This window comes from Hydra vulgaris, chromosome 09, assembly GCF_038396675.1.
Source record: "Hydra vulgaris chromosome 09, alternate assembly HydraT2T_AEP".
Classification (NCBI taxonomy): domain Eukaryota; kingdom Metazoa; phylum Cnidaria; class Hydrozoa; order Anthoathecata; family Hydridae; genus Hydra; species Hydra vulgaris.
The window spans coordinates 5443773-5456531 of NC_088928.1; the positions used below are offsets into that span (position 1 = coordinate 5443773).

At 26.6% G+C, this 12759-nt stretch overlaps 1 protein-coding gene across 2 annotated transcripts in view; it reads left to right on the plus strand.

The window, feature by feature from the left end:
• The window catches only part of LOC101240980 (anaphase-promoting complex subunit 1), a 141471-nt gene extending 128915 nt beyond the window's left edge, over window positions 1-12556 (plus strand). For both annotated transcript variants that reach the window (XM_065804581.1, XM_065804582.1), the window contains exons 52-55: window positions 11749-11838; window positions 12001-12117; window positions 12285-12348; window positions 12491-12556. In XM_065804581.1, the coding sequence (XP_065660653.1) occupies window positions 11749-11838; window positions 12001-12117; window positions 12285-12348; window positions 12491-12510 (291 nt within the window). In that variant the 3' untranslated portion in view covers window positions 12511-12556. The remainder of the gene's footprint in view (window positions 1-11748; window positions 11839-12000; window positions 12118-12284; window positions 12349-12490) is intronic.
• The last annotated feature ends 203 nt before the right edge of the window (window positions 12557-12759 follow it).

Here is a 12759-nt window from a genome sequence, read left to right on the forward strand (position 1 = left end):
CTCAAAGTTCTTGGTTTAACTACCCTTAAAGATAGAAGAATTAGAGGAATGTTAATTGATTATTTTAAAATCTCCAACAGCTTTATAAAAGTAAATTGGCAAGTCCCAATAATTTAACTGTACTGGCATCAGTGCCAAGGTCCTGCAGGAGCAATTAGAAATAATAAACACCCCATCAAAACCAAATAAAGATAAACATCAGCCAAAGAGTATTCTTTTTCACTAATATAATCTTTACCTATTGGAATCAACTTCCTAGAGATGTTGTTGAAACTGATAATGTTTTCCAATTTAAATATAGACTTGATAATCATTTATCAAAAAATACAAATATTGCAAAACAATTGGACTGCCATAGTTTACAAGTTATTTGTTAGATTCAAGGAATATTTCTGTAGTGTTGTATTTATAATAATAAATAAAGATGTGCTGATATTGCTCATCATATTGCAGTTGATTAAAAAGGTTGTTTGGAATAATTATACAGCATTGAATATTTGGAATAATTATGTAGCATTGTATGTACACTTTTATGAAACTAAAATGTAATGGAGGAGATAGAGTGCAATTTGTGTAAAGGCCTTAAAAAATTTTAATTTATATGTATATATATATATATATATATATATATATATATATATATATATATATATATATATATATATATATATATATTTATATATATTTGTATACATACTTATATATATACATTGGACCAGTTCAAAAAAAAAAATTTGAAAAGTTAATTGGCTAGGTGTTTAAATGACGTTAATTGATCAAAAAAATAACTCCACAAAATTTCATGACATTATTCCAACATTAAATCACAGCTCAATTAACTTTATTTATCTGCTTTTGTCAACTAATCTACTAAATTTGATAAAATAAATCATTTGTATGCTGCATAGTGTTAATTTAACTTTTGTTTACAACTATGTTTGTTTTAATTGGTAATTGGTTTAATCTAGGTACTCCTTATGGGAAAAAGCCAATTCATCTAAGTTTCAATTAATTTGATTAATGACAAAAATATTTATATGTTTATGTGAATATGTACCTTTAATATATTTTGTATTTTTAGTAAAAAAAAATAAAAATCTAAATGTCAAAGAAGAATGTCATTAAAGCAAGATGTGACACTAATGTGTGGCTAATTGGTCATCAATTTCCAGTTCTAGATAAACTAAGTTGTTCAAGCTGTTTGCCCACAGTTTGTCTTGTCCTATGTCGCCTCTTTTATGACTTGAAAATAAACAAATTGGAACTTTCACAAAGCTGTTCGAATACTATTGATGAGGTTTTACAAATTTGGTTTATTGCCAATGTTCCAACAACACAAAAAAGGAATGCTGTTGCAAAACTAAAAGTATTGTATAACTCTTATGTTAAAATAGGAAAGAACAAGCCTCGGAGAACTGAAAAACAGTTAAAATTGGAAACTGATTGGATAAATAAGTTGAGTAAGCTATTTGATGTGGCCCATGCAAATTGTGACAGACTTATAAAAATTCAACAGGATATAATGATTCCAAAAGAACAAAGAGAAAAAAGGAAAATGGTAATCGGTACGGAAGATTTAGAATTTAAAGAACATGAAATAAAACGAGTGTATCAACATTTCCAAGAAGAACATCGTAAAAAAAAGGCAACTGAAGTGAAAAAATATATCAAGACTGGATTGGTTGAAAAAAATTCAGATTCAGAATATGAAGAAACTGGTGATGAGGAGCTCCTATTTAGCAAGTATCACCAGCAAAAGTCTAAAAACCACCCTATTGAAACTCTAACTAAACAAAATAAAATATTAGCACCCAAACCACATAGTGTTATTGGTAGTTCATTATTTATTGCTAGTCTTGATCGTACAAAAACTACATCGGTACAGGCTGTGCACATTAATGGGCCAGTTCTCAAAGCTGTTGGGATTGACATAAAAGATATGGCTCTATGTGTAACCTCAATATACAGAGCTCGTAAAACAATTAGAAAATCTATAGTTCAAAACATTCAAGAAACATTTGTGCCAAATACCCCCATAGTTGCCCATTTTGACAGAATTCTACCAGACACATATGGAAACTTGGCTGACAGGATGCCAATTATTATATCAGGTTTAAATGCTGAAAAACTATTGGCCATTCCTAAACTTTCCATGGGTACTGGTGAGCTTATGGGAAACTCGGTTGTTGAAGTATTGGAAAAATGAAAAGATGTTCCAGATTGGGTGGCAGGTCATTGTTTTGACACAACAAGTTCCAACACTGGAGTTCACACCAGTGCAATTACTATCATTCAGCATATATAAACGTTTACTTTTTTTTAGCCTGCAGGCATCATATCCTTGAAATTATTTTCGCTGCAGTATTTGACCAGTTTTTCCAGTCTTCAGGACCACAGATTGGAATATTTTAAGACTCTCAAGTCTTATCTTGCTGTAGACAAAAAAGTAGCAGATATTGCAATTAAAAAAATGAGAGGACATATGTGGTATTTGAGCAAAGATTTGATTGGACTTGCATTATTTTCTGACTTGGTTCCAAATAGTAAGAAAGAGGCTATGATTGTTGCTCTGAAGAAACCACCAATGAAAACTGATCTCAGAAGAGTTGATTCAAAATTAGTTGACGACTTTCAGGAAAAGACTTTGTCAGATTTTGTTACTCAAAGATCAATGAATTTGTTCACTGCACTTAAAAATTGAACCTATTTTTCTTACTTATAATCCAGCTGCATGGGTTTTCTGTCCGGTCTATCTCACTGCCAAGCAAAAAATAGCAAGCATGAGAGTCACCAATGACTGTGCTGAGCGTGCTGAGCTGTTAAGTTAGCAACAGACTTCAATAATGTTTAAATTAATGGCAGTTAATATTTCAGATTGTTGAATATCACAGAAAGCTCATGACCATTCCTTTAAAGCAGAATAGCAAGTGATCATTCATGACTGTTGTAAAAACTTTAATAACACATTGTATAACACACTTATTAAATATGTTGTAACATTTATTTTCAATACATACATACATACATACATACATGTATGACTTTTTTGAGGTTTAATAATTACATTTTTAAAAGATTTGAAAAACTTTTGACATAAATTATATTGTAGTTGAAAAGTATCATGAAATTTTTTTGTCTTTTGAAATAATAATTAATTTGCAAAACATGTCAACAATAAATATTTTAATAACCTTTTTATGTTTACTTTTAGTAACCATTTAATGTTTACTTTAGTAACTGAGACACTTGTTACATTGAATCAACATTTAATAACATTAACAACATTTAATAACATAAGTGGTGGAATAGAAATGGGAAGTATGGAAAAGAAAATGGAAAGTGTGGAAAGTATTTTAAAGTTATCAGAAGAGGAGACAACCAACAATTCTTTCAATCAAGATTTAACTTTTGAAACCACAAATTACAGAAATATAAACAATCAACATTCTAGTGAAAATTCACGACAAGATGCACTAGACAATATAAGTCATCATTACGTAAATTTATATGACTCATATTATAAGAGTCCAGTTATTGATGAAAAATAACTTAATTTTAAACAATTTATTTTTCTACTTGGCGATTTTCCATATGACTGTAACAGAAAATTTAAAAAATATTAACACTACTTTTTTAAATAAATTGGATTGAAAATGCACGTTCGTTATTATATACAAATCACTGTCTATTGTTGCAGAAAAATATCATAGATATTGAAACTGTGATTTTAAATATATGAAAAAAATATGTAAATATACTGTGAATGTTTTAATTTATAATAAATTATGCTTTAATACATTTGTTTTTATATATATATATGTGCGTGTGTGTATATATATATATATATATATATATATATATATATATATATATACATGGCCTACTATATAACACGGCCGGATTTGTTGCCTTGAACGCAAAAAATTAGTGGGCCGAAAAAACACGAGTTTGAAGTTTACAATGAACTGATTTAACAATCTTAAATTAAACTTTTTTTAATTCAAGTAATACTTTATTTTGCAATGCCAAAAAAGTGTTGTGTTGTTGGTTGTAGAAGTAATTATAAGCGAAAGATTGAAGAATGTTCCAGTAACAGCAACCACGTAACATACAAAACTGTGTTTAGTTTTCCTGATAGCAATCAGTTAGATCTTCGAAATTGTTGGATTAAGTTTGTCAACCGAGCTGATTGGAGCCCCACAGAAAACTCAGTTATATGTATCGATCATTTTGAAGATAAATATTTGAAAAGAGGTAAATGTATAACATTGAATTATTGAGAAAATCCTATACCAACAATTATTACCAACCAAAACATCCTATCAAAGCCATCTTTAATTCAATCAACCTCAGCTTTACGTAAGCCCCCTGCAGTTCGTATATATTCTCATCCTTTTCTCGATGAAACATACGATTTTAGAAAACATGATACAATTAAAAGCATTATAGATCTTAATGAAAGTTTTTGTCCAGCAGGATTTTCATTTAAACTAGTTGATAACCGTGTGTTATTTCTTCGAATTTATTTCGACGACGGGGATGTTACTCCTAACATTGAGAGTATTACTATTGATAAAGACTTACATGTAAAGCTACATATGAAAGGTATCCCAGTTCCATTGCCTAAATGGTTTAGAGAAGGCAGTGTTTGTAAATTGACCAGTGCCAGTATGCTTGTTAATTTTGTTTCTTATATACATGAAGTTGCAAAGAACGTATCAAAAAGTGTATTATCAGATTTATATAAATTATCTCTTTATAAACCACAAGGACGTCCAATCTACACAAATGAAATCATTAGATTTTCTCTAATGCACAGATATACATCAAAACAGGCTTATACTTTGCTATTAGAAGAGTTTCCACTTCCTTCGTTGTCTTATTTAAAATCACTTTCAAAGGGTGGCATTGATCCATTATCAGAATTATTATTACTTTTGGAAAATGGTAGTATTAGTGCTGACTGTGTTGTTTTAATTGATGAGATGTATTTACAAAAAGGTGTCCAATATCATGGAGGAAGTTTAATTGGTGCTGATGATGATGGTAATTTCTATTCTGGTATAGTTGTGTTCATGGTGGTTAGCTTGAAAGAATCTATCCCCTTTGTAATTAAGGCCTGTCCAGAATTTCAAATTTCTGGTTCTATGATTAGTTCACATATAGAAGAAACGTTAGATACTTTATATAAAGCATCTTTTAATGTACGAGCTATAATAACTGACAATCATGCAACAAATGTTTCAGCATTTAAAATTCTACGTTTAAAGTTTGGTGAACAAGATAATGAAATATATTTTACTTTTATGGGACACCGGGTTTACAATTTATATGACAGTGTTCATTTACTGAAAAACATTAGAAATAATTTATTAAATTCAAAACGGTTTGTATTTCCACCTTTTGATTTTATTGAGTTTGATGATATTATTCATGTTGAAGCTGGAGAAATTTCTTGGAGTTTATTGCATAATGTTTATGAGAAAGATGAATTGTTACCTGCTAACTTAAAAAAAGCTTTCAAATTGTCTGCCCAAACTTTACATCCAGGAAACAACAAACAAAGTGTTCCTTTAGCTTTAAATATTTTTGATGAAACCACCTCTGCTGCAATCATCAGCTATTTTCCAAACGAAACTGCAGCTGCTGGATTTCTAAGGCTTATTAATATTTGGTGGACTATTTCTAATTCAAAGGTAATGTTTAATACAAACAATAGGATTGGTAATGCAGCTATTCCAGGTGACAAAAAGTCACAATTTTTTCGAGTTTTTGCAACATGGATTAATGAATGGAAAAACTTGCAGTTTCAAAGATGTAATAAGTATACTTTATCTGCTCAAACAACTAATGCATTAATTACAACACTGAAGGGTACTGCAAGTTTGATTGAAGATTTATTTTCAGAAGGATATAAATATGTTTTAACTAGCAGGTTTCAAACTGATCCATTAGAAAGACATTTCAGTAAATATCGACAAATGAGCGGTGGAAGATTTTTAGTCAGTTTACGTGAAGTTCAAAGCTCTGAAAAGATATTATGCATGAAATCCTTAATTAAAGCCAATATCAATTGTTGGACGAGCAATCTTAAACTTGATACAAAAATTGACAAAAATGAACTTTTAATAAAATTGGAAAAATATAGCAATGAAATTCAAGAGAATGAGCTTTGTCGTGACTCTTACGAAGTTGCAATCAATGTATCTGGTTACATCACGAAAAAGATTGGGGATAAATATAACTGTTCTAACTGTCTGAAATCATAAAGTTTCAATAAAGTCTCAACAGAATATCTGGAAATTCTTTTACGTGGTGGTTTAACAAAACCTTCCAAAGAATTAGCTAACTATGTTTGTGATGGGTTTATAATTCTGGACACTGTAAAGAAAATGTTATTAAAGTATTCCCATGATATAAAAAATGCATCCTTGCTAGCGCTAGAAAAATATCAACCAAGTGATAGTGATTTTATGTGTATAGAACATGAGGAATGGGGAAGGCATTTGGTAAACACAATTATTACCAACATATATTTTAACAATGAGCAACAAATTAAAAATGGAAACATTAGAAAAAATGAAGTTGCTGCCTTTAAAGTTCGACAAACCAAAAAAGACAAATGAATAAACCCATAACAACATAGTATATGTATATTGTTTTTTTGAGAAACAAAAGAAACTTGACTTGATTAATCTTTTTGTAATATATGTAAATGCTTTCAGTAAATGTGTACATTTAAAAATTATGCTAGTTTTACTAACATTTTTGTTAATTTTAGTTGTTTGAACCAATAATTTTAAGACTAAGATTTTGTAGATTAAAATTGATGGCTAAAATAGATAGTTCATTCGGCTTAATGCAATCTTGATTTATTATTAGCTAACTGTTTTAGTGTTTGAAGGTTAAGAATTTTGGTAATAGTAATAATTATAGCTAAGAGCAAATTATTTAAATATTATTAATGTCTTTATAGAATTACCTTCAGGTTTTGATTCAAAAGCTAAAAACCTAAAATCGGCCCACTAATTTTTTGCGTTCAAGGCAACAAATCCGGCCGTGTTATATAGTAGGCCATGATATATATATATATATATATATATATATATATATATATATATATATATATATATATATATATATATATATATATATATATATGTATATAGATCTATAGTTTGTTGTCTTTGGGAAGAGCGGAAGGAAAAAAGTGATTCTTACGCCAACATATACGTCACTTTTAATTACTTTTGACTTTCGTCCAACATTTGCGTGTTGGACGAAAGTAAAAACCATTAATTTAATTACAAATAAATCGTTTTTAAAAAAAACCACAAAAACGCAAATTTAATTGACCAGAATGTTTTAAAAACATTCTGAATGTTTTTAACAATATAAACAATGTTTTTATTTTTATTTTTTTTAATAAAATGTTTTTATTTATTTTTTAATGTAAATCATGCGCGGAGTGTTGCTACATTGACTATCTTATAGCCTGACTCGCAAGGGAGTGCTGCTACATCGACTGACAAAACGCCTGACTCGCAAGGGAGTGCTGCTACATCGACTGACAAATAGCCTGACCCGCAAGGGAGTGCTGCTACATCTACTATCTTTTAGCCTGACCTGCAAGGGAGTGTTGCTACATGGACTGAGGGTTTGGTTGGGGCAGGCAGTCTATCAATTAATAAAAAAAAATAATTCCGGTCTTGCATTTTAATTTTTACTTTTTGTCAACAAAATATGGAAAAAACTTTCGGACAACATCTACGGGTTGTATATATATATATATATATATATATATATATATATATATATATATATATATATATATATATATATATATATATATATATATATAATATATATATATATATATATATATATATATATATATATATATATATATATATATATATATATATATATATATAAATATATATATATATATATATATATATATATATATATATATATATATATTATTGTTTCTTATTTTATCACGTTAAGATACAGTCTTTACATCATATTAATTACTCTTAAACAAACAAGTCTCTTGTTTGTTTAAGAGTAATCAATATGATGTAAAATTAAAAAACAAGTTTTCCAATAAATGCAACAATAATGCTGCACAATTTCGCAACCTTCAGTCATAATAAACACAATTTTGTAAATAAAACAAAATACAAAATATGTTTTTCAAAATAAATTTAATTAAATATATCACACATATATATAAATATGATAAATTTTGTGAATATGTGAAAACACCTGATGAAAATTTTACTAAACAATAAACAATGTGGTGTCTGACTTTTTTGCGCAAAAATTCGAGTAGTTCAGAATGACAGACTAGAAAACTTTGTTTTTTCTCTAATATATTTTCCATATTATGAGAACAAATACAATCCTAGGGCTTTTTTGATCTTAGAATAAAACAACACAAAATCACATAATTTTCAGGGCTTTTTATTTATTACTTAGTCGTTCTAAATAATGAGTAAATTTAGTTCAAGTTAATATTTTAATATTTACAGTTGCAATATGATAAAAAAAAGATGTTTAATGTTGAACTTTTTATTTAGTTATCTATTTTTTATCTACTTTTGTTATAAAAGACTTTATTACCCCCGCCATTAAAATTGTTTGTTTTATATTTTGACATGATTATTCATGTTTTATATATGCTTATACATGTTTTATATATTGACACATGATTTATATATTGACGCATAATTGATATATTTATATATTGATATGATTTATATATTGACACATGTTTTATATATTGACGACATGATTATACATGTGTTATATATTGACATGATTATATGATTATTTGACATGATTATATATATTTTGACATAATTATTCAAACTAAGTTTTAATTTTATATGGGTAATTAATATAAAACAATTTTTTATCAGAATCTTGATTGAGATCGCAATAACAATTTATAGCAACAAACAAACATAAATATTTTAGGTTTTTAATATCTTTTTAAATGTTAAAATTAGAAAATAAATAATTAAACAAATAATGAAAAAATTTATTAATAAAAATAAATAAAAAATTGTCTGTAGATTGCGACGTATAATTGAAGACTCCGATTTTTAGAGTAAAATGGAGAAGGCAAATTTTAACTAAAATGACAAGATTAATTTTTCTCTGCATTCATTATTTATTTTTAATCAAAAAACTTGGTTAAAACCATTTTTTTCAACATTATCTTTAACATGAACACAACATGTGTTGGGAGTTTGGGATCCCTTTAAAGAATAAATATGGCTCATGGTTGCTGAAAGGCATAAAACTTCCATAAAAGTACCATCACAAAGTTGTATTTTTTCAAATAATCTAACACTATATATATAAATATATATATATACATACATACATACATACATACATACATTTAAACGATGTTTAGTTATAACACTAATCTTTAGCAAACATCTTTTTTATTTATATTTTTTTATTTATATTTTTTATTAATTACAATATTAATAAGAACAATAAGAATTAAAATAATAGTAATAATAGAAACAATAAAAAATATTAAGAAGAAAAATAGCAATAATTAAATAAGAAGAAAAATAATAATAATTGCAATAATAACAACAATAAAAAAGTTTAAAGGTGTCAAGTTGAAGATGGCTAAAGTTTCAAAATTTAATCAGTTCATTAATCAATTTTTAATCAAATTTCAAAAATTAATTTGTTATTGAGCGAAGTTGTTATTGAGTGAACTTTAAAATCTAAAACTGAGTCAGCAATAGAATCTCCATTTATTTAAATTTATTCAAAATATTCCAAATTTATTAAAAAAATTTTTCGTTTTGAACTTTTCAAGACAACTAACTTCAGGTTACAGAATCATATTTGCTATCATAGAGATCATATTTAGAAGGTTACATACTATTATCTAATTTGATTTAAATGTCTCTGTAAGTTGTTGTCATCTCTACAAGTTGTTGCTATTTAACCCTGCTCTATAGTAACCTCTAAATATAATATAATTAGTTTAACAAACATAAAAGTAATACCAATAAAAAATTTTAAAATGTGTAACTCTGGGAGAAATAAGGTCTTTTACTTAAGTTTTTAAAGTTTCAATTTGGGGAGAAAGACATTGCATCTAGACTTTAAAATTTTTAAATTTCTTTATTTTGGTAGTTGATTGAACATAAAGTTCTTTTTATTTTTTGTTTTATGAGTACTTTCTCCTTAACACCTGAAACAGGCATTGCATCTAGACTTTTTGAAGTTAAATGCTTTCATAATGAATCTGCAATATATATTCAAAAACTTTGTCTGCTATCATTGAATCTTAGAAAAAATGCTATAAAGATTCTTAATAAGATTCTTAAAACCTTTTTAATTATATAAAAAGTTAAATCAAAAGTATCTTTTACAAATATCAAATTATATCTTAACTATATATACATACATACATACATACATACATACATACATACATACATACATACATACATACATACATACATACATACATACATACATACATACATACATACATACATACATACATACGTACATACATACATACATACATACATACATACATATCTTATTATCTCTCTTGAGGATAAGAAAGAACTATTTTCAAAGAATTTTTTCTCTAATTAATCTCTTAAATCTAATGACCACACTCTTCTTGTCATCTTAGAGAAACAGATCAGTTTATTTTTAGACATTCAAATTACTCCTGATTCTGTTGCTAAAGTTAATTCACCCTTAAACACATCTACAGTGTAGTCCAGACAACATTTCAGCCATAAAAATCTTTACAAAAAAATATTTCTCCATAACTCTCTTCAATACCCTCCAAACAAGTGCTTAACTGAATAAAATTTTCCTGATTGTTGGGAAATGGTATCTGTGGTTCAAATCTTTAAAATTTCTGGAGAGCACTTTTAGCCTTTTAACTATAGTCAAATCAGCCTTCTCTCTATTATTTGCAAGCTTTTTAAATCTTTAATTGAAAAATTTCTAAAATTTCTTGAGTCTAATAACTTACACTCTGACAATTAATATGGTTCATTTTGACATATCAAAAGTTTCAAGTTTTTTTATGATTACTTTAAGAAATATGGTTTGTAATAACAAGTCTTTTTTATGATTACTTTAAGAAATATGGTTTGTAATAACAAGTCTTTTTTATGATTACTTTAAGAAATATGGTTTGTAATAACAAGTCTTTTTTATGATTACTTTAAGAAATATGGTTTGTAATAACAAGTCTTTTTTAATTTATATTAGCAAGTTTTTATCTGCATTTCAATTTAACTAAAGTTATTATAATTTTAAAAAAAGTTTTAATATGTTTTTAATAATTTAATCAGGTTTTTAATTTTTGAAAGTTAGTTTAATTTTTTTTTATTATTTTAAAACACTTCATTAAAACTAATAATACTAGTTGACCACAAAAAGTAAAGGTAAGAGAAAAAGTAAAACTAATTTACCGCGGAGTCTCATGAGAGCAATGTTCTTAAGAATTTACCCCAGGAGTCTCATAAGAGCAATGTTCCTAAGAATTTACCCCAGGAGTCTCATGAGAGCAATGTTCCTAAGAATTTACCCCAGGAGTCTCATGAGAGCAATGTTCCTAAGAATTTACCCCGGAAGTCTCATGAGAGCAATGTTCCTGAAAAAATTTTCAGGACATTCTTTGTTCTTAAAAATTTTTTTAAAGTTGTAAAAAAATTTTTTTTTTTTTTTTTATAGAGGAAAGTTAATTTTTTTTGTGACATTTTATATGACTGTGTGCTCAAAGATAAATTGGATATTCTTAGTGATTACATTTCAATCGAAGAGGTACTAGTTTTATGATATTTTTGTTTTTAAAATTGAAGTTTAAATTTAAATACTTTTAAAATTTAATAAATAAATAAAAATTTAAAAATCAGATTAGAGTTATTTTATATTTTATTAATCTTTAAAAAACTGCATTATTTTTTTAATATTTTGACATTTTAGACATTAGAAAATTTTGAAGCTGGTAAACAATGCAATGAAAATATAAAGCAGTTAAATTTGTTATTGCTTTATTATGAAAAAATTCATCCAAAACTTCAAAAAAGGGGTTTAGTACAGGTGTTAATTTTAACAATTTGCAGTTGTTGCTTTTTTTACTCCTAATGAAAATAAATTATGTGATTTACATCAAAATAGCCTTTTATCCCACAGGATCACTAATGTAAATAAAAATTTCCAAACTTATTTCAAAAATGCATATTCTCATTTTTGATACAATCCTTTAGGAACCACTGTTAAACTCAATATACATGATGCAAACATCTTATAGGCTACAAAAAATACACCAGAGTATGTTTGTTTGTTGTTTGTTTTTTTGCTTTTTCCTTGTTGCATGGATAGTTACAAAATTAGGAGAGTTTAAATTTTTTATTTTTATTAGTTTAAAATTATTTTGTTATTTTTATTAATTTCAAATTATTTTGCATTTTAGGTGAAAAGCACACTTTGTAACACTTTGTAATTTTTTTTATCTGTAAATAAATCTGAAATATATTTAGTTTTGTGGTTTTTTTCTTTAAACATATTTTTGATTTTAAATTTATAAGTTGTATGTTTTAAAGTTTAAACCTTTTTTGGCTGTAATTTAAATATTTATTTTATATATTTAAGTTTTAAGCTCTAGACAATATAACAATATAACAATAAGCTCTAGACAATATAACAATAAAACTTGTAATATTAAAGATATTTCAAAATTAA